The following is a 23,865-nucleotide window of genomic DNA, read 5'->3' on the forward strand; positions in this document are numbered from 1 at the left end:
AAATGCCACCAAAAGAAAGCTCTATTTGTGTGAAAAAAATGATAAAAATTTCATAAGGGTACAGTGTAGCATGACCACGCAATTGTCATTCAAAGTGTGAGAGCACTGAAAGCTAAAAATTGGTCTGGATGGGAAGGGGGTTTAAGTGCACAGAAGGCAAGTGGTTAATAAACCTACACCTAGGTGTGATGAGCTGCATTAAGGCCCCTTTCACATGGGCGAACCGCCCGACGGAATCCGTTCTGCTCAGCAGAGGATCGATCCGCAGATCCCCGCTGAGCAGGTGGATGACAGCTCCATCTCCGCTCTGTGTGCAGAGATGGAGCTGTCGGATCCCCGCTGTCCTCTATGGGGAGATCGGATGAGAATGGACCGCCTGTCCATTCTCATCTGATCCCATCCGATCCGATCCGATCCTCCAGATGGATGGAAAATAGGGTTTCCATGCGTCCGGATTTCACAGACAGGATTGGATCGGATAGCAGCGGGTGTCAGCGGACATGTCTCCGCTGACACCCACTGCCCCATAGGGATGCATGGAGGATCCAATCAGGTCCGCCTGAAAAACTGACGGGCGGATCGGATCGCCCATTGAAAGGGGTCTTACAGTACCTGCACTGAGCAATACAGGATCAACACAAGGCCACATTAAAAACACCTGAGCCTAGGAATAATTAGTGTGCAGGCTGTAAAATGGAGTGCATGGCAGAAAGCCCCATAGCAAGTGCAGAAGTTTAACCCTTTCGCTACCAGCTCCTTTGCTTTACTTTTAAACTCTGCTGGCCATTGTGTGCAATTTTTCTATTGCCTTTTTATTTTTCACTTACAGCTTTCAGAGTTTGTAAAATACCCCCCAAACCATATATTTTCTGAAAACACAGGACCAGTAAAATAAAAAGAAGGTGCTGCTGATTTTTAAAGCCCCACATTTTTTTTGCGCAAGTGTTTATCAAAACAATATTTTTGCTTAAAATACACAAAAATCATTATTGGAAGACAAAAACACAGCACATTTTACAAAAAAACATTCCTATTAAATATAAAAGCTTAACCTGTATGGAGTTAATAAATAATAAACATTTGTAACTTTTTGCAAAATGGTGGAAATCGAACAGACGCAAAAGTGTAAATATCCAAATTTCTCTAAAGATCTGAAGGTTTTCATTTTTCCTTTACAATCCTAAGTATTTGTAAATGACCCCCCCCCCTCCCCTTCTCCCAAACCATATATTTACCGAAAGCACATGACCCATAGAATAAAAATAGGGTGCTACTGATTTTTAGGACCCCGCGATATTTGAGCAAATGTTTATTGAAACAATATTGTCATAAGAAGTATACTAAAATCGTTATCATACCAACACAGCAAATTTTACAACATTTCTGCTAATTTATAAGGCTACATAAGGTGTTGTTATTTTTACAGGCATTTTACAGGCTTTTTTTTTGTTGTTGTTGTTTTTTCGGGTGTTTTACAGGCGTTTTTGTGCAGGGGTTTTTAGGTTGACAAGTGACCAATAAAAAAAAAAAAAAAACGCCTGTAATCTGCCAAAAAAGAAGCTCATGTACTTTTTTGAGTGAGGACGTTTTGCTTAAGGCAACAGAACGCTCAGATGTGAACAGGGGCCATTGAAATGAATGGGATTTGTCTTGTTGGGCGTTTTTAGAGATGAGTCTTAAAGCAGAAAATCGCCCGAAAACGCCTAGATGTGAACGGAACCTTACTAAATATAAAAGCTTAACCTGTATTGAGTCAATAAATAGCACATTTTTATCAATTTTTAACTTGCGTCTTTTTGCAAAATGGCAAAAATGAAATGTACGCATAAATGTCTCTAAAATTTTGGAGGTTTTCATTTTTCACTTACAGCTTTCAAATTTAGAAAAAGACCCCCCAAACCATACATTTTCTAAAAGAACGTGACCAATAGAATAAAAAGAAGGTGCTACTGATTTTTTAGCCCCACAAGGGTCCTTTCACACGAACGATCTGGATCGATCAGATCAGCCTGTCAGTTTTTTAGGTGGACCTGATCGGATCCTCCATGCATCCCTATAGGGCAGCGGATGTCAGCGGAGACATGTCCGCTGACACCCGCTGCCATCCGCATCCGATCCTGTCTGTGAAATCAGGATGGATGGAAACCCTATTTTCCATCCGTCCTGCGGATCGGATGAGAACGGACAGGCGGCCTGCTCTCATCTGATTCCGCCATAGAGGACAGCGGGGATCTGACAGCTCCGTCTCCACACACAGAGCAGAGACGGAGCTGTCTTCCGCCTGCTCAGCGGGGATCGATGGCTTGATCCCCCACTGAGAAAAACAGAGACCGCCGATGGAGCGGACAGTGTGAAAGGGGCCTTAATGTCTATCAGATCATTATTTTCACTAAGAAAACGCTAACAAAAAAACTTATTTTCACATAATACCACAACATAACTTACAAAATTCCTGCTAAATTACTACTTAGGCCTCACTCAATGGGGTGCGCCACATCGTATGCCCATGGAGGGCTGTGATTACCCGCACCCAGATGCACAGGAGTTCTATGTATCCCTGTGCGGGCAGTCCTATTCATGTCAACTGGGACGCAGAGGCTGCAAAGACAGATTTGACATCCATGCGGGTGAAGGTGCATGGCCCCAATTGCAGACAGGGTGAGTTCAGGGACATACACCCACATGAATGTCAAGTTGGGAGCAATGGCTGTCTGGATACAGCAACTGCATCCCAATTGATATGAATAGGACTGCCTGCACAGGAATGCACAAAACACCTGTGCATTCCTTTGCAGCGGTTGTGTCCCAATAGACATCAATGGGATTGCCTGAATAGGATGCACCTAACGCCTATGCATCCCTGTGCAGCTAAACATGGCCTTGGCCCATGTATGCCCCCTGTGAACAAGGCCTTTGCCGTTGGGGGCAGCAAAAATGCGCGGTTGAGCTTCGTTTTTGCCGCTTGCCATACGTCCCCCGCCCTTAAAGAGGAGCTCCAGTCTCCTCCAAAAAATTAAAAGTCAGCAGCTACAAATACTGTAGCTGCTGACTTTTCATACAAGGACACTTACCTGTCCAGGGATCCAGTGATGTCAGCACCTGAGCCTTCAATCGGTTTTGGGTGCCGGTATCTTCACTAAGGGAAACCGACAGTGAAGCCTTTTGGCTTCCTACTGCGCATGAGCGAGTTGCGCTGCACTTTGTGAATGGTTCTGCATTCTTCTGTGTCTCAGGAGGCTGCAGGGGGAAGGAGGAGGGGCCAAACAGCTTTGCAGATTGCCGTGGCGATCTTACCCAGAAGAGGGAGAAGGTACCTGTCAAACCAGGTACCCGCTCCCCCCCAAAAAGTGCCAAATGTGGCAGTGGAAAGGGGGAGGGTGCAAAACGTCCCCTTTTGGGTAGAGCTCAGCTCTAAGTTGAAAAAGGCAGGGAACAGGGTGCTGATGTTAAAATGCCTTGTTCCCACGGCAAACTTGACCCAACTTGTAGTAATGTCTTCCACTGAACCCTACACATTCATGTCAAGGGGAAGAGCAGCATACTCCCTGCAACCTTGAGCAATGCATGTGGTTGCGATACATTTGTTGGTAAAATGGGGTTAAAGCTGGCGGTGAGGAGGCGTCACATTGCTTCCTCACCGCCTGTCAGTAGCCTCTGAAGCTCGATCCAAATGTGGATTGGGTTTTTAGAGGCAAGGGAGATTTAGACACGTCTAAATCTACTCTAAGGGCCTGTTTACAGTGGTGTGATGCCAGACATTGCATGTGATTCGCCCCACATTGCTGTGCAGATCACATGCGATATCTGTGCGATGTGAATTCAGCCATACAAACTGTATGGCTTAATTTGCATTGCATTCGGACCAAACTCGTGCAGGACCCTTTTATTTGTCCGCACCAGATTCGGATCGCATGGGTGTTCACACCTATGCGACCTGATTCCTGTCTGAATTCACAGTTCGCACTGCGATCTGATCTGCGGATGTCACTAACTTTGCACTATCAGCAGTTCGTATATGGCAGTGTGAACTGCCGGCGATTCAGGTGCGATGCGGGAACCCGCACTGGATTTGCAGGGTTTTCCGCATCACACCAGTGTGAACCGGCCGTAACTATTTTTTTTTATTATTTCTTTTTCTTTTACAAGAAACAACTTTTTTCTTTTATTTTTGAATTTTTTTTTTGGGGGGGGGGGGGCGCGCTTTGGAGAGACATCAGGGGTCTAAACAGACCTCTAATGTCTCTTTTTTAAAACAGAGAAAGGGACTAAAGACAAACCCTTTTTCTGCAGCCTGAGCTGCACTGTATATGAATGGATAAGAAGTCTGTATAGACTCCTATCAATTCATAAAATGAAACATTGTTTCATTCACAAACTGACACATAATAAGCACAGTTTACTATATGTCAGTGATGAAAGAACGCAGGGGCAATCTGTAATGATCGCTGAGTGCGTTCTTTCAGGAAAGGAGAGGGGCTGGTAAAACACATTTACCAGCAGTGGCGGCTTGTGCTCCATGGGCCGTGGGGGGGGGCGTCAGACAAACCCACCTTTTTTTTTGGCCTGTAAGAGCCTCTGGCTCTAATCACATGCTTAAAAAAAAGCCCCATTGAACTCCATGCGTCCGGCGCCCTGCATGTAGATTAGGGGGCCGGACACATTGGATAGGGGGTGACGCCCCTGCACCCCCAATGCACCAGCCGCCACTGTTTACCAGCCCCCCGCAACACCCCCCTCCATGCCGACTGCCATCTGTCAGTGGCTGCAGCCGGCGGGAGGGAAGAAGGGAGAGCTGGCAAGCAGCATGGAAAAACAAAGTTTGCTCTATGTCTGCACCACCTGGATATTAGAGAAGTGGGGGGACACAGGAGGGGGGTCCGTTCAGCACAGGGTATCTCTTTATGCAAGTCGATCCCTCTTTGACTGCCCTGCTAGAAAAAAAAGCCAGTGGGAGGAGAGAATCACAGGACAGCAGGACAGCCACAGAGGGATCGGAGTTTGCGAGGGGCAGGATCGGTAATCTTCTGGGAAGGCTGTCCACAAGGTTTAGGGGTGTGCCTATGGGAATGTTTGACCATTCTTCCAGAAGCACATTTGTGAGGTCAGGTACTGATGTTTGAGAGAAGGCCTGGGTCACAGTCTGCGCTCTAATTCATCCCAAAGGTGTTCTATCGGGTCGAAGTGCAGGCCACTCAAGTTCCTCTACCCCATACTCGCTCATCCATGATTTTTTGAACCTTGCTTTGTGCACCAGTCAAAATCATTTGGTGGAGGGGGGGTTATGGTGTGAGGTTGTTTTTCAAGGGTTGGGCTTGGCTCCTTAGTTCCAGTGAAGGGAAGTCTTAAGGTGTTAGGATACCGATACATGTTGGACAATTTCATGCTCCCAACTTTGTGGAAACAGTTTGTGGCTGGCCCTTCCTGTTCCTACATAACTGCGCACCAGTGCACTGGAGATCTGGTCAGGACTCTGAGCAGGCCAGTCAAGTTCCTCCATCCCAAACTCGCTCATCCATGTCTTTATGGACCTTACTTTGTACACTGGTCCAAATCATTTGGTGGAGGGTGGATTATGGTGTGGGGTTGTTTTTCAGGGGTTGGGCTTGACCCCTTAGTTCCATTGAAGGGAACTCCTAAGACGTCATCATACCAAGGCATTTTGGACAATTTCATGCTCCCAACTTTGTGGGAACAGTTTGGGGTTGGTCCTTTCTGTTTCAGACCTCAACCCGATAGAACCCCTTTGGGATGAATTAAAGCTCCGACTGCGAGCCAGGCCTTCTCTCCATCAATGCCCAACCTCAAAATGCACTTCTGGAAGAATGGTCCAACATTCCCATAGCCTAAAGTTGTTATAGCTGCAAACGGTGGGCCAACTCAATATTGAGCCCTACAGACTAAGACTGGGATGCCACTAAAGTTCATGTGCGTGTTAAGGCAGGCATCCCAATACTTTTGGTAATATAATGTATTGATAGCTGACATCTCTAAGCATTATTTCAAGTGATCCTGTCAGTTGTCAGTGTACCAAAAAGAAGCTGCTGACAGGTAACCTGTAGTAATTGTCAATTCCTCTGCTTTCTCTGAATGCCAGGACCGTTCCAATTGGCCAAGGATTTGACATTTACTTGTCCTGTCCTGCCTCTTGCACATCCTAGAATGCAGCACGCCAGGGTGATTGGCCAATAGGAGACACGGTATAGGACGAAAAAGGGCAAGCTCTGACACTTGCTTAGCAATTACTTTAGAGTGATATTTAGGTAAAAATCTAAAAACAATAAAGTTCTTATCAGAACCTCAGATATTTGAAATAAACAAAACATTTTAATAAAAATGGTGACCTGGGAAGACTATGTCAACAGTACCTTCCAGGGAGATCTCATTTGTTAAAAAAAAAAAGCCGTTACTCTCATGATCTTGTGAGGAGAAAGCATTTTTCCCCCAAAAACAAGATATAACAGTAACAATCTTGTACAGTACATGCATTAGATCTGGTGCAATGTCATTGGTGTGCTGGAACAGCGAATAGGGAAGAAGAAGCAGGCCACTGATTACTTTTTTTTGTCAGAAATGGTGGTTTGGGGCAAAAAAAGAACAAATCGGTAAGTAGCTAAATTATGTAACTTGACTTGCTATTTTACAAAGATTTAACTAATGTCAAATTTATCGAGGGGGGGGGGGGGTCCTGCAAACAATTTGGCTGTTGCAGTTACAGGTGGTCTAGCTAAACAGGCACAAATGATTTATAGAAGACCCATATGGGTCTTTTTTTTTTTTTTTTTTAATAACCACTTATGCTAACCACTGCTAAACACAATGGGGTTGATTTACAAAATTTACTAGATTTACTAACAGAAAATGGACTGTGCACTTTATAGTTGTAAGGGCAATGGCATTGCCCCAGAGCTTAGTAAATGAGATGATGCTTCACAATGCAAAGAATAACCAATTACATTCAAGAAAAGAAAAAAAAAACAGCATTTTTGCTTGCAGATGATTGGATGAGTCAGCAGTTTCTCCTCATTTACTTTAAACATATTGGACTAGGTGGGACTTTAGATGAGACCCAAGCTGGTGTTGCCCGGCGTCTCCATCCCTATAACGAGAAACAAAATGAGGTTGAAGGATTGTAAGAGGTGCATGAAAGTCAGCCAGCCCCCAGTCTGATGTACTCACCCTCCAGTCTGTCACCAACCAAATAAAACCTGTCTCTTGGTACAAAGAACAGGGGTTTAGTTGACACACATTTGCAAACGCATGTGAAAGCTGCAGAGCCACTTCACGGCACCCTGTTTAAATCTGCAGTCCTACACTCTTAATTTAGTGTCCTCACACTGGAGGCACATGGCCGCTAATGGGTGGATGGGGGAACAGGTGAGAGGGAGACAGCCCAACCTCCCCCAACCCATCCCCATGCACGACTGGCTGTTGTCTCAAAAGCTCAAATAATTAGGTTATAATATAACCATGGTGCAAACTGGAAAAGACCAGCTGAAAAGAGACAGGTTTTATTTGGTTGGTGACAGACTGGAGGGTGAGTACATCAGACTGGGGGCTGGCTGACTTTCATGCACCTCTTACAATCCTTCAACCTCATTTTGTTTCTCGTTATAGGGATGGAGACGCCGGGCAACACCAGCTTGGGTCTCATCTAAAGTCCCACCTAGTCCAATATGTTTAAAGCAACCAGGGATGGAGACGCCTTGCTTACAGCTTGGTGCCTCATCTAAAGTCCCACCGTGCGATTTTCGTGCGTTTTTGGTGGATGCAGTTTTGATTTGACCCTAGTGTTTTCCGTATACAGGGATGGAGACCAATAGCATGACCTGCTTGTCTCATATAAAGTCCCAAAGGAAATTAGGGATTTCAAAGGCAGTGTGCTTTACAGGCCATGCCCCATACATAAAATCCCTTCCTATCCATATACTGCATCCACCAAGGGGATGGAGGTGTAATGCTTTTCAGCTGGTCTTTTCCAGTTTGCATCATGGTTATATTATAACCTAATTATTTGAGCTTTTGAGACAACAGCCAGTCGTGCATGGGGATGGGTTGGGGGAGGTTGGGCTGTCTCCCTCTCACCTGTTCCCCATCCACCCATTAGCGGCCATGTGCCTCCAGTGTGAGGACACTAAATTAAGAGTGTAGGACTGCAGATTTAAACAGGGTGCCGTGAAGTGGCTCTGCAGCTTTCACATGCGTTTGCAAATGTGTGTCAACTAAACCCCTGTTCTTTGTACCAAGAGACAGGTTTTATTTGGTTGGTGACAGACTGGAGGGTGAGTACATCAGACTGGGGGCTGGCTGACTTTCATGCACCTCTTACAATCCTTCAACCTCATTTTGTTTCTCCTCATTTACTAACTCTGGAGCAAATGCCTTTGCAAAGTGCGCAGTCTATTTGCCTTTACTAAATAAACCCCAATGTTTTGCACAGTGTGCATTGGCAAGCAAATTAAGCTTAGCACACACGGATCGAATGTCGGCCGGTGGTAGAAAGCGGCTGACATTCGACCCGTGTATGGCAGCAGGTCCAACTTTTGCCCGGCTTCTGTCCAACTTTCTGATGGGCTCCCGATCTGCACTTTCAGCCAATGGCTGAGAGTGCGAACCGGAGTGTTCTGACAGGGTGGGGGAGAGGTGTCAGAACAGGGGAGATTGCTGTACTAACAATGGATTGTTAGTACAGCGCCTTCGACTTGAGTTGGATTGAATGAAAAAAAAAAACTAGTGGTGTGTACTAGGCTTTGGAGAACGCAGAAACAAAAGAAAAATAATGGCAATTATTTTTTTTTTAGTGTAGCCTCCTTAAAGCAGAGTTCCACCCTGAAAAACATTTTTAGATAGAAATACCCCCGGGACAGTCAGGGCTAGTGCATTTCAGAAACGATAGCCTCTGAACTGTCCCCTGTTTCACTTATCTTTTAGAAGAAAGACTTACCTTGAAAATGTCTTGTCCAGCGCTGCCATCTCAGGTGTGGGCAGCAGAAGCCGGAGCGTCCTCTTCGGTGATGTCAGGGTCCCAGAATGCCCTGCACCGGCCCTGCTCTTCACTTCCGGGGCAGGTGTGTCATCCCTGCATAGCTTCTGGGCATGCCCAGAAGCTGTTTAGCAGGGAATGACGCGCCTGCACCGGAAGTGACGAGCAGGGCCGATGCAGAGCATTGAGTCCTGGGAGCGATGAAGCTCATCACTCAGGAGTCAATGCAAGCAAGAAGAGACGGCGCGGGCCGCGGCAAAAGAGGGAGGAAGAGGAAGGAAGGTAAGTATATTTTCTTTAAAAACAAGGTAAGTAAATAAAAAAAAATGTAAACTATCCAATTCTTTTTCAGGAAAAAGAAAAGTGGATGGTGCAAAGTTGTTTTCGAGGCCGGAACTCCGCTTCAAATGAAATGAGACCCTCTGCCACTACTGTAATGTTCACATTAGTTTGTAGGGAGTCGCATTTGTAGAGTATAAAATGTAACTTTTGGTGAGAGTTACTGTCACACCTTCCAAAAACACAGCATGTGCACATAAAGTGATATTTTGCTAGTCGCCTGGTAAATCTTATCTTCACAGAAGTCTTCATTTAATGCCCAGCTGCAGCTAGAGGTGTAAAGTTTCTTTGGCAAGGCTTCTACTGTATAAATGTAACACCTGTAGCCTGTTTGCCAAGTGATGTTTGCCAGTAATCACTCTCTACCGCTTGAAGGGACAGGCAGAAATTCAAACAACTGATGAAACAATACCTTCAAAGGGCACCTTGTATGGTCACTGCACAGAGGGCAAAATGTCAGAGGTCATCAGACTGAAGTCATATATCACAACATCATCTCTTTCAGATTCAGGATCCAGCTACATGTCCAGCCACTTTATGGGGTAAAGTCATGTGCTAAATGTTTTTGCTATTTTCTCTGAATTTCCACAAAGCATACATTACAGAAAAGTAAACACGTGTTTTATTTAATTTATGATTGAATTTATGGTTACATAGTTGTTCCCTTTTAAGGCCAAACTACCTGCTAATCCCATTGGAAATGTAAAGTTGTCTTTTGTCCTATTCACTCTGCTTGTGTTATCTTAAAGCGTTAAGGCTCGTACACACTATAAGAAAATCGGGTGAACATTTTCGTCCAAAGAATTTTCCTACGATTTTCGTATAGCGTGTACAGAACTTTCTACAGACGATTCCGAATTTTCGTACGAAAATTCTCGAAGGGACAAACTCCAAAATTTTTCTCGTACGGGACAAAACAAATGACTTTCGTTTAATGTGTGCTGTTTCATACAATTTTTGTACAAGAAAAATCAGAAAAGAAAGACTGCGCATGATCAGAAACAATAAACAACAAAAAAAGCCTTTGTCGTACGAGAATTTTTATACAAATTTTTCGTACGAAAATTCTTTCTTTGGTTCTGATTTGCTGTGAAACAACGAGGAAAATCGGACAATCGTTCGCCAGATTTTCTTATAGTGTGTACCCCACTTTACTAAAGTTTTGTTTTCATTAAAGGAGTTGTAAGTGTCGGTTCACACTATGGCGATCCGACTTCGGGGGCGACCTGTGAAGTCGCGTGCACCGCGACTTCGGCACGACTTGCACGGACTTCACATAAAGGAAGTCAATGCAAGTCGCTCCGATGTCGCCTCAAAGTAGTACAGGAACCATTTTCTAAGTCGGAGCGACTTGAGTCGCTCCTATTAGAACGGTTCCCGTAGCACTGAATGGACCGCGACTTGTCAGGCTGACCAGTCGCCTGACAAGTCGCGGTAGTGTGAACCGGGACTTAAGGTTCAGATTTTTTTTAAAAATAACAAACATGTTATACTTACCTGCTCTGTGCAAGAGATTTGCACAGAGCAGCCTCAGACCTCCTCTTCTGGGGTGCCCTGCCGGTGCTTCTAGGTCCTCCCCTTCATTGACACAGACAGCAGGACCCGGCCCTGCCCCCCATCACTGGATTTGATTGACAGTAGCGGGAGCCAATGGCTCCTGCTTCTATCAATCTATCCAATGAGGACAGAGACAGTGACTGGAGTCGCTGGACTTGTACACATCGCTGGAACGGATGAGCTCAAGCAAGAAAAAGGGGGGGCTTTAGGGGGCAGCTGCAACAAAAAAAGTTTTTCACCCCAATGCATAGAATGCTTTAAGGTAGAAAACATTGATACTTTACAATCCCTTTAAAGCGGTTCTTCAGCCTAAAATCATAAGCGCCTCCTGCTCACCCCTTCTTCACAACGCTGCTTGTATAGTGTGTTTTTTCTTATTTCTTACACACATCCATCGCCTAGGTGAATAACCTGTACTGTGCCCAATGTGCCTCCTGGGATATGTACGCCACATATGGCTGCAGCACTGATCTGTATATTCTGACAAAGGGGGAGGGGGAGGTGCAGCTACCACTTTCAAAATACAATAGCGCAGCTGGAGATATCCCTCCATTAACATCGCTTGTGTTGATGTAGGGATCTGTGAGGTTTTTTTGGTTTTTTTTTCAACCTGCTGGATGGGAGAAATCATCATTGTAACAAGGCAGGAAGCCTAAGCGACAGGAGGCTGAACAATTTTTGTTGAATTGGTGCCTTGCGAAGTTGAAACCCAAACCTGATGTAAGGACCTTTATTTTTACTTTTCTTTTTTCATTAAAAGTGGGCAGCAAGCCCTAAAACTATAATTCTCAACTGGAGTAGACTTACTTACAAGCACTATTTATATCTACTTTTTCCCCTATTAGGATGTATACTACTTGCAAGCTGTACTTCCTCCATTCCTTGCTGCTTTTACAGTATTGCTACAAGATGCATGCACACCACACTTTGCTACAAGTCTCTGAGATCCCTGCACTCCATCAGGGTGGATTAACTAAAACTGCAGCACACAGAATTTGGTGCAACCCTGTATAGTAACCAATCAGCTTCTAACTTCAGCTAATTTAATTAAGCTTTGACAATAAAACCTTGAAGCTGATTGGTTACTATGCACAGATGTTTGGTAAATACCCTCCTTCCCCCCATTGCTTACTACATACATCTAAATAGAATCCACTCTAATCCTAGTTATATGCAAAAAAAAACTCCATATACCCTTCCACTCACTCATGTCCAAGCTGCTCTCACTTCATCCCATGGGCCCCTTTCACACGGGGTGGAGTCGACTCCATTGTGATCAGTAGGGGATCTGTCCGTTGATCCCTTGCTGATCAGAGCAGAGCAGGCGGATGACAGGTCAGTATCTACTGAGTTTCTGCAAAGCGGACATGGACACAGCCTGTTCTGCTCCATGGACAGCTGGGAGTAAACAGACTCCACTGTCCGTTTACACTCAATTGAACTCTGATCTGATCCGCCTATGTCCTGTTTTAGTGGACCAGATCGGATTAGAGGTAGGCAGATGTAAACGGACACAAGTCCATAGGGGTGAATGGACCTTCCAATCAGGTCAGCCTGAAAATCTGACAGGCGGACCTGATCAGACTCTTCATGTGAAAGGGGCCCTACTACATTTATCCAAGCCGCATCTACACCATTCCTCTTTTAATGTATCGATGCTAAATTTACTATATCTGTATACACGTCATCAATATCAAAAATAGATTTACGCTCCCACAGCACCCAGATGGTTAAATGCATTTACAAGTATTTCAAAAATCAAGATTAGGCACACATTGTCTGAGAAATGTGATACTTTACAAGGAAAATTACAGGGCCATAATTCATTGTACACACTATTCAGTATTGGGGTCATGACTTCTAAAGCTTTATTTCATTAATTTCTTCCTCATTTTTCTACTAAATATCTACGGGCAAAAGAAATAATCCTACAATGAATATTGTGCTCATAGGCGTGCGCACAGGGTGTGCCAGGTGTGCCCAGACACACCCTAATCACCCGGTGCAGAGCAGATTCCCCCTACTGCCCTGGCTCCCCCCCCCCCCCACAACGCTGCCAGTTTCCCTCCTCTTCACTCCCACTGGCTGCTGTGGGCACACACAGGGGGATGTTTTAGAATCAGTATATGTAATTTACTGGCCCTCTCCCTTTCTGAATAAACACAGTTACATTTATTTGGTGCAACATGGCAGTATAACATTAAAAAGGCGAACTGTGTGTTACAGTGGCCTTCTTCCTGTCTTCCTTTTACTGTGTGGCAAGGCCAATGAAGAACACAAATTTGCATTTCACTGACTTCAATGTCATTAAGCCTCCCAAATGATGCATGCCCAATCCGAGTCTTCAGATTATTCCCCCTGGCAATTTCAACTTAAAGCATGCGCAGGAGGTGGAGCACTGCTAAGCTGCTCTAAATAATCAGATGGTAGCATTCTATGATGAGCTGCACGATCTTGCTCTGCTACTGAATGGTGTTTTCCTGCCCCTCAGGCAGCCTCATCCTCTGTATCATTATATTTGAGGTACCTGGCACCTCTTCTGGTTGCCCTTTGTGATTTTCAGTGAACCTCCTACCTTACTAATGTTTTTATATTGACAGTGTGCACTATGAGTAACCAGCACTTTCAGAAAAGGTAGGCGTGAACTGCTGAAGATTGCTAGTGATGAGATACTTAGGGAGCCTGATCATTTTACATTTTATACCTTCTGTATTCCAAACCTACAGCCCTGCCATATCTACTCAAAGATAGAAACCCTCTTGAAAACATGAGCCAGCCCCCTTCAGGTCTTACTACAGAGAAACACATTTGTCACATGATCAGAGGAAACACAGATCTAGATTTTCCTTCACAAAGGCTTTAATCTTCTAGATTTTATGAATTGCATCATCACGCCCCCTCCTAGTCCAGAAGGCTTTTGCAAGAAATTTTTTTCAGAAAGAAAACTTCAAACACTAGAGAAGGTCAGCTGGTTGATCAATTGCAAAAAAAATGTTTGACTTACCATAAAATCCATTTCTCTGATGTTCATTGACAGACTCAGCTCCTGATATTCATAGCCATTGGGTTATACTGCCCCCCACAGGAGTAGAACATGAGGCAGAAAATTATTCTGGCTACACCCATGGGCTTTAGCCATTAAGTTTCGTTACAAGAAGTGTCATGAGAATTATAACTTCACAGAGAGAATGGTGCTGTGTTCATCAATGAACATCAGAGAAATGGCTTTTATGGTAAGTCAAAAATCCCATTTTCTCTTTCGTTCATTGACGGACACAGCTCCTGATATTCAAAACCATTGGGATGTCGCAAAGCAGTGTTAAACATGAGAGGTACAACAAAAAAAATCCCAAGGCTAAACATTAGCCAAACAGGCAACAGGAGCTCAACCAAACAACTGGAGCCCACCTGAAAAATACAACACACCCTCAAAGAGGATCAGATCATCTTAAACAGCAGCCTGCAAAACCTTGCGGCCAAAAGAAGCATCCGCAGATGCCAACACATCCACTTTATAAAGCTTTGTAAAAGTGTGCACCGACGACCAGGTGGCCGCCTTGCAAACCTGCGTCACTGACACCTGATGACAGAAACCCCAGGAGGCACTAAGCGCCCTAGTAGAGTGTGCCTTGACAGGAAAAGGAGGAACCTGACCCCTAAAGGAATAGGCCTGAACTACCGTCTGTCTGATCCATCTGGAAATGGTTGCAGAGGAAGCAGACAACCCTTTTCAAGGTCCATCCCTAGGCACAAATAGAGAGTCTGACTTCCTGAAAAACTCTGTAGCTGCCAGGTACACCCTAATTGCTTGGACCACATCCAAGGCATGCAAGGCAATTTCCTTTGGATGTTTAGGCCTGGGACACAAGGAAGGCAATACAATGTCTTCATTCATATGAAAATCATTTGGAAGGAACAACCTTTGGAAGGAACGACAGACAGGGGAGAAGAGCCACCTTATCCCTGTGAAACACCAGGTAAGGTGAATGACAGGATAACGCCGCCAGTTCCGACATCCTGCACGCAGAGGTGATAGCTACTAAAAAGGTCACCCTCTGGGACAGCGTAAGCAGGGAATCTCACAAATATTTTCAAAGGGAGGCTTTTGTAGAGCTGAAAGCACCATTAAGATCCCAAGGCGGCAACGGAGCTCGCACTTGAGGAACCAAATGCGCGAACACCCTGAAGAAAGGTACACGCATCAGGGATTGTGTGGCCAAAGGTCGTTGGAAGAAGACGATACCTGGCCCTTGATGGTACTCAAGGCCATTTTCTGCCCTGAGAGGAAGCTGCCAAGGAAAATCTGTGACCATCCGACCAGATCGGCGTACCAAGCCCGGCAAGGCCAGTCCTGAGCAACTAAGATGACCAGAATCCTTTCTGCCTCGATCCTGTGTATTACTCTGGGCAGAAGCTTGAGAGGAGGGAAGACGTAAATCAGACAATACTGACCCCACTGGGCCATCATCATGTCTGTGGCATCCACCAGAGGATCCCTTGACCAAGCCACAAACCTCTGCACCTTTCTGTTGAGCCAAGACGCCAACAGATACACCTTGGGGGTGCCCCACCAGAGACACAGCTGATGAAACACCTCTGGATGAAGGGACCACTCCTCGTGGTCCAACGCCTACTGAATGAGGTAATCCGCCTGCCAATTTTCCACCCCGGGAATGTGTATGGCGGGGAGTCCTGGAACGAACCGTTCTGCCTACCTTCGAATGCCGGCTACCTCCAGAGCCACCAGGACATTTATTGTGCCCCCTTGGTGATTGACATAACCAACAGATGTGGCATTGTCCAATTGAATGCAAAATAGAAAAACCCAGAAGACGATCAGTCCAATGATCCAGACACAGTCTGATCGCTCGGAGTTCCAAGACTTTGATCGGTAGTCTGGACTCTTCTGGCGCCCAGATCCCCTGAGCAGAATGCTTGCCGGGGATGCCTCCCCAGCCGGACAGGCTGGCATCTGTGGTGACCACTGTCAATTACGAGAGGAGGAAAGATTTTCCCAGCCGAAGCACCGAAGAAGGAAGCCACCATATCAGGGACTCCTTCATTCCCTGACTCAGCCGGATCTGATTGTCCAGAGACTGTGGAGTCTTGTCCCATTTAGTCAGAATCTACCTTTGCAGGGACCTCGTATGGAACTGTGCAAATGAAACTGCCTCGAAGGTAGAAACCATCAGGCCCAGCACCCGCATGCAATTCCGGAGGGATGACCATTTGCTGGACAGCAGGAGGTGAATTGCAGCCTGCAATTTCTGGAATTTGTCCAGAGGAAGGAGCAGTCTGGCTAAGGCTGAGTCCAGAGCTAGGCCCAGACAGTCCAGCTTTGTGGAAGGAACCAGAGCAGACTTCTGAAAATTCAGAGTCCAGTCGAACTCCTGAGAAGCTGCTCGGCTGTCATTACAAGGAGCGGGAGGGGACGCCCGCCCCTCCCGCCGCCTTCCGTGGCTCGCCCGGGTCTCCCGTCCAACTGGGAGACCAGGGCATCCTACCTGCACGGCCGCCGAAGACCCGATCAAAGCCGCATTTGGCTCTGATCAGGTCTCCATGTAAAAAACCCAGAAGTGATGTCATGACATCACTTCCGGGTACTCTGCGCCAAATTAAAAAAACTGACAGCATTCAAAACAGCCAAACTTAGCATTTTGAATGCTTTTCAGTGCCGAGGAGGGGTTTGGGGTCTTTTAGACCCCCAAATCCCTCTACAAGGAGTACCTGTGAAAAAAAATTTAAAAGAATTAAAAACATTTTTTTACATGTCCGAAAATATCGGCCAATACCAATATCTGATGACCAAAATATCAGTATCGGCATTAAAAAAAAACTATATCGGTCAAACACTAGTTCAAATACTGACTTGTCAATGAGACTTTCAGAGGGCATACACATTTCCACTGGTTCCCCTCATTATAGAGGGCATACACATTTCCACTGGTTCCCTTCATTTATCAATTCTTGAAAAGGCTAATGGAAGACAGAAGGTTTGCGTTCTTGCAGTGATCCCCTACTGGTTGAAATACCAGTGTTTCCCATTGTCACTTTCACTGAACACCCGCCACTGGTACACTTCATGGCTGGGCCTATGCATGCACTCTACCCTCTCATTCATTCCTGCATAGAGTGAGTCTGGAATACAAGCTATTGCTCCAGAACTCTTTGTAGAGATAGATTACAGTGGAGGAGAAGTACGCAGGCTAGAAAGAGTTGGACAAGTATCAAATCCAGTGATATCTCACTGGATTGGGGACAAGTGGGTATAGGAATGGTAGACAGAATGAGGGTAGGGCAGAATGGAAATAAGTGTAACTGCAGTTACACTTTGAATGAGAAATATACAATGTCTGAATTTCATTTTGATGAATTTGAGTAAAGCCACATGCCTCTGCTTTCAATTAATGCCTCCTTTGTTATCAGACATGTATAGTGTACTGTGTAGTGTAGTGTAACATGGAGCAGACATTCCTAAACACCGCATTACCGTCTGACATAATTATAACCAAAACTTTCTAGGGTAGATACAAAATGTGAACAAAAGTGCTGCAGCAAACACTTGGTAGTTATGGAATTCTGCATCTTCTATATGCATTGATAGAACTAAACTAGAATAAACTAAATCCGATCAATGCACATTCATTAATGAACATATTTACCCAGGTAACTGAACCACTTTTTATGGGTCTTTAAAGATGACAAAAGCAATACCAATAAATATATTTTAAAGGATTGTAAACTTACATAATGGGTGACTAAAGCAAATGTAACAGGCGTATTGTATATGTAAAGCATTTAAAATATGTTAATGAGGAGTGTAATTCCCTGGCACCTGCTGGTATATCTGTAATCTGGAAAATAATGCGGTTCAACAAGTGTTGTGAAACACTTCGGACTTCATTGCCTCAGGTACAGAAAGACGCTCACTCCTTAGCTTATCTCTGGACATCAGGCCCATTATTGGCGGATGCAATGGATACAGCATACAATCCCTTAACAGCACTCATACACATGTTAAGAATTCTGCTTCGGTGATTACAGGATGCTAGCAATGATACCCAGATGTCTGAAATGCAGACTTTCTTGGGTATGCGGAGACTTTAAAAAAGACATCAACCCTTAGAATCTCTATGTTCATTTCAGTGTCTCCAGCCTGCAATTAGTACAAACATATACAGGAGCCCATTGAGAATAAAAAAGTCACAATTAACACAATCATTTTGATAGTTTTTGATACTTATAAGGCCTTATGTACATTGGACGTTTTTACACTTGCTTTTTTTTGGCGTCAGACGTTTCTCTCTACAGCCAGTAAACTCCCCAGCATGTTATCCTATGTGTCCATGCACATATAGGCCAGTGATGGCGAACCTTGGCACCCCAGATGATTTGGAACTACATTTCCCATGATGCTCATGCACTCTGCTGTGTAGTTGAGCATCATGGGAAATGTAGTTTCAAAACATCTGGGGTGCCAAGGTTAGCCATCACTGATATAGGCTGTTATAAGCAGTTTTTAGCAGGGGCGTTTTCTGGCTGTAAGAACTAGTGGGTTTTAACCACTTCCCGATCACCAGCCGGGTGGCTGTCCCGGGTCTACGTCGGTCGCACGCAGGAAGCTAGAAGGCGAGCCGGCGCGCTCTCACCCCCACTCGGCAGCGGGGAAGCCGATGCAAGGGGCAGGCGGCTCCGATTGCCGCCTGACACCGGCGATCGCTCCCCGCTGAGAGAGAAGGACGGTCGACTGTTGTAAACACAGCTGACCGTTCTTCTCCCTCAATGATCATAGAGCTCATGTCTCTATGGTCATTTCAGAAGCCACGCCCCCCCACAGTTAGAATCACTCCCCTAGAACCCCTTGATCACCTATACTGTTAACCCCTTCCCTGCTAGTGTCATTATTACAGTAACAGTGCATATTTTTAGCACTGATTACTGTAGTAATGTCACTGGTACCCCCAAATGTCAAAAATGTCAGTCCGATCTGTCCGCTGCAATGTCGCAGTCCCGCAAAAAAATGCAGATCACCGCCATTACTAGTAAAAAAAAACAATAAAAATGACATTAATCTTTCCTGTAGTTAGTAGACGCGATAACTTTTGCGCAAACCAATCAAAATACGCTTATTGCGATTTTTTTTTACCAAAAATATGTAGCAGAAAACAAATTGGCCTAAAATGTTAAAAAATTAGGATTTTTACATTTTTTTTGAGAATGTTATATAGCAGGGTTTTTTTTTTTAGAATTTTCGCTCTTTTTTTGTTTATTAATAAAAAATAAAAATCGCAGAGGTAATCAAAAGAAAGCTCTATTTGTGGGGGGGGAAAAAAAGGACATCAATTTTATTTGGGTCCAGCGTCGCACGACCGCGCTGTTGTCCATTAAAGTAACGCAGTGCCGAATTGCAAAATATGGCCTGGTCATTAAGGGTGGAAAAATCTTCTGGTCCAGAAGTGGTTAAGGAAAAGTGATTAGACAAAAATAAATACAAACATGTTCCTTCTGGCCCTCTCTAACCTAAAAAAAACACTTATTTTCTGGTGCAGAATCCATTGTATGCTTCCCAGCAAGTCAGAAATGCAGATTCCATAGAAACGTGAGCGCTGAGACGTCTTTATTCTTGGAGCAGGAGCCAAAAGAAAGTCAGAGCGGCTGCATTTCTATAGAAACCTGTTCATTGACTTGCTGGACAGTGTAGAGCAGCTTCTGCGTTAAAAGGCGATTACTGGGAGACATAAGACATACTGGCATACAGTATGTCTATTTAATGTCTGACCATACATTTACTGTGGTAGGGAAGTGTGACAGGGCAATGTCTCTCTGATATTCAGTCTTCCACTAACTTCCCAAAGTTTTCTGACTGCTCTGCCAAGTGTGTGTATGTCTAAAACTGGCCATACACATAGATTTCTATCCTTCTGCCTGCAGGATGAACAAAAGAAATCCAACGAAATCCTGAATCTACTCTTACAGCCCAGATGGATAGATGCCCCCTATCAGGAGCTGACGGCTGTCAGCTTACCCCAAACAGTGCCCACTTCTAGCGGGATGCAGGCCCTATTTAGTTGACAATTTTCCAAAACGGCTCCTTTGACAAAAGTTAATTGAACAATTGACTTTTTTTGGATGGAGCGTTGCTGGCATGGCAATACAATGCTTGAATTATAGTTGAGGTGACAGACATTGAAGCGTATGGACAATGTAAGGGGTCATACACACAGCCATGACAAACGCAACATTTTTATCAGTAAACCTTTTTTTTACAGATCTGAATACAGATGTAAAGTTTTGCATGGACCAATACACAGACAGCTGTGTAAAGATGAGTTAACTTCAGTCCCGTGTATAAAGTGTATTCCACAAGGTTTACAGGCATACAGTGCAAATGCAATCTACTCATGTGCAAGAGCCACCTGTACCCCAGCAACGGAGGAGACAAAGCTGCAATAGCCACCTGTACCCCAGCAACGGAGCTGCAATAGCCACCACTGTCCTAGCAATGGATTGATATATAAAACTAGCCACCTGTACCCCAGCAACGGAGCTGCAATAGCCACCACTGTCCTAGCAATGGATTGATATATAAAACTAGCCACCTGTACCCCAGCAATGGGGGGACACAAAGCTGCAATAGCCACCTGTACCCCAGAAATGGAGGTCACAAAGCTGCAATAGCCACCTGTACCCCTGCAACGGAGGACACAAAGCTGCAATAGCCACCTGTACCCCAGCAATGGAGGACACAAAGCTGCAATAGCCACCTGTACCCCAGCAATGGGGGGACACAAAGCTGCAATAGCCACCTGTACCCCAGCAATGGAGGACACAAAGCTGCAATAGCCACCTGTACCCCAGCAATGGAGGACACAAAGCTGCAATAGCCACCTGTACCCCAGCAACGGAGGACACAAAGCTGCAATAGCCACCTGTACCCCAGCAATGGGGGGACACAAAGCTGCAATAGCCACCTGTACCCCAGCAACGGAGGACACAAAGCTGAAATAGCCACCTGTACCCCAGCAACAGAGGACACAAAGCTGAAATAGCCACCTGTACCCCAGCAACGGAGGACACAAAGCTGAAATAGCCACCTGTACCCCAGCAACGGAGGACACAAAGCTGCAATAGCCACCACTGTCCCAGCAACGGAGGACACAAAGCTGAAATAGCCACCTGTACCCCAGCAACGGGGGACACAAAGCTGCAATAGCCACCTGTACCCCAGAAAAGGGGGACACAAAGCTACAATAGCCACCTGTACCCCAGCAACAGAGGACACAAAGCTGAAATAGCCACCTGTACCCCAGCAACGGAGGACACAAAGCTGAAATAGCCACCTGTACCCCAGCAACGGAGGACACAAAGCTGCAATAGCCACCACTGTCCCAGCAATGGATTATGATATACAAAACTAGCCACCTGCGTTCTAGCAATGAAACACAATAGTTGGCAGTAGCCACCTGCCTCATAGCAACACATAATGCTATGTGGTAAAAGGGTTCTGCATCCCAGGAATGGAGGATGCCAAGTGGCAATAACCCCCTGTGTCCTAGCAACAGATTACGTTAGATGGCAATAGCTGCCTGCTTCCTAACAACAGAGGACACTAGGTGGTAATAGCCAACTGTATCCCAGCAATGGAGTACACTAGAGTTGTAAATACATGTGTGTAGCCATAAATGGACACCTGTGTCCTAGCAATAGATGATGCTAGGTGGCAATAGCTGCTTGATTCCTAGCAATGAACAATGCCAGGAAGCAATGGCTGCCTGCCTCCTAGCAATGAATGAAGCTAGCCAGTAATATGTATCTGTGTCCTAGCAATGGAAGGTGCAGAGGAGCGCAATAGTCACCTGTGTCCTAGCAATTTAGGAAACCAGGTGGCAACAGGCAACTACATTCTAAGTGGGCAACAGCTGCCCATATCCTAGCAATGGAGTACGCTAGGCAGCAATAGCTACCTATGTCCTAGTAATGGATTATGCTAGGTGGCAACAGCTGCCCATATCCTAGCAATGGAGTACGCTAGGCAGCAATAGCTACCTGTGCCCTAGTAATGGATTATGCTAGGTGGCAATAGCTGCCTTATTCCTGGCAATGAACAATGCTCGGAAGCAATGACTGTCTGCATCCTAGCAATGAATGAAGTTAGGCAGAAATACGTACCTAGCAGTCACAAGGGGCAATAGTCACCAGTGTTCTAGCAATTTAGGAAACTAGGTGGCAACAGGCACCTACATTCTAGCTACAGAAGACACAAGTGGGTATCCTAGCAATGGAGTACGCTAGGCAGCAATAGCTACCTGTGTCCTAGTAATGGATTATGCTAGGAAGCAATAGCTGCCTATGTGCTAGCAATGAAAGATGCTAGGTGGCAATAGCTGCCTGCATCCTAGCAACAGAGGAAGCTAGGCATCAAAAGCCACTTGTGTCTTAGCTAAGAAAGACACCAGGTGGCGATGGCTGTCTACATCCTAACAACAAGAGGACACTATGAGGCAATAGTTCCCTGTGTCCTAGCAACAGATTCTGCTAGCTAGCATCCTAGCAACGGAGGATGATGGGGGGGGCAGCTGCCTGTCCCCTAGCAACCAACAGATAAAGCCCTGCTTTTAAAAACTGCTTGCAGGCAGGTAGGTTTTTGCTGTGTCTGCTTTGGAATGTAGATGAAGCTGGCCAAGTGTAGCTTTACATTCCAGCATGGCGCCTATGTGTCGGGATGACCGCACTCTGCGGAATATGACCCCAGCCTGGCACTCTGAAGAAGCCAGTAGAAGGGTGCTGAAGGAACGGTAGGTATTGGGAAATTTAGCTCAGCTTTAATGCTGTCCACTTGCATATATGTAAATTTTGCTCAATCGTTCCATGTGTACAACGCAGGTCTTACGCAGGACCTTGTGCACTAGCTGCCATGTTGCCATAAGGTCATGTACCCTAAAGCCAGGTATTGACCATGATGTGATAGAAGCATTTTATCATCTGCCCTCCCAGAGAGGATGTCTGCTCCCTACTCCTCCATTCACAACTTTTCCAGCACCCCCCCATTGATAAAGTGTGATCCACCTCCTCCATAGACCCCCCCATCCATCCCCAGATCTTGGTCTCACCCTTGGAGCTTGTGCTGCATCTGCTGGAGGCTGCCAGTCCTGTGCATGTCCTGGACGGAGCTCCGAGCCATAGAGAAGTGCCGAGCTCCACTGTCTGCAATCATTGGCTGCCTGTGTACCACAGCCGGACTCATCCTTCTTGTCCGATCCTGGGGGGAGATCCCCGGGGGACCCGGGTGTAATACATAGGTGATCCGGGAGATTCTCTCCACATTGGCCAGTACTGAGGAAGAGAGGTAGAGCAGAGCGCACAGTACGACCCCCCACCTGTTCGGAGCCATGGACAGTCCTGTGTGTGACTCTTCAGCCTGCTGGATGGGATGCCTTTTCCTCTCCTCACACTCTGTGCCCCCCTCCTCCTCCTCTTCCTCCTCCTCCTCCTCCTCCTCCTCTCAATGTTCGAGCCAAGAAAAGAAACTCCTCTTGTCCCAGGAAAACTTCACAGGCGGCTGAGCTGTTGTAGGCAGCTAACAGGCATGACTGGAGAGGGGGAAAGGAGAGGAGTGGGGAGTCAGAGGGGGAGGAGAGGAGAGCTACTATAAGGAGGGAGAGGGGGCAGGTCAGGTGTTTCTTTAAGGAGGGGAGAGGGGGCAGGTCAGGGGCTTCTATGAGGAGTAGAGGAGGCACATCAGGGCTTCTATGAGGAGGGGGAGAGGGGGCAGATCAGGGCTTCTATGAGGAGGAGAGGGGGCAGATCAGGGCTTCTATGAGGAGGAGAGGGGGCAGATCAGGGCTCCTATAAGGAGGAGAGGGGGCAGGTCAGGGGCTTCTATGAGGAGGGGGCAGATCAGGGCTCCTATGAGGAGGGGAGAGGGGACACATCAGAGCTCCTATAAGGAGGAGAGGGGCAGATCAGGGCTTCTATAAGGAGGAGAGGGG

At 45.9% G+C, this 23,865-nt stretch overlaps 1 protein-coding gene across 2 annotated transcripts in view; it reads right to left on the reverse strand.

The window, feature by feature from the left end:
* Positions 1 to 23,332, reverse strand: part of LTBP1 (latent transforming growth factor beta binding protein 1) — a 513,632-nt gene extending 490,300 nt beyond the window's left edge. Inside the window, exon 1 of one of the 2 annotated variants that reach the window (XM_082249446.1) lies at positions 22,987 to 23,332. In XM_082249446.1, coding sequence (XP_082105572.1) covers positions 22,987 to 23,267 — 281 coding nt within the window. In that variant the 5' untranslated portion in view covers positions 23,268 to 23,332. The remainder of the gene's footprint in view (positions 1 to 22,986) is intronic. The other variant, XM_082249447.1, reaches the window with a different exon arrangement.
* Between the last annotated feature and the right edge of the window lie 533 nt (positions 23,333 to 23,865).

This window comes from Pelophylax lessonae (assembly GCF_965119305.1).
Source record: "Pelophylax lessonae genome assembly, chromosome: 3".
NCBI lineage: Eukaryota > Metazoa > Chordata > Amphibia > Anura > Ranidae > Pelophylax > Pelophylax lessonae.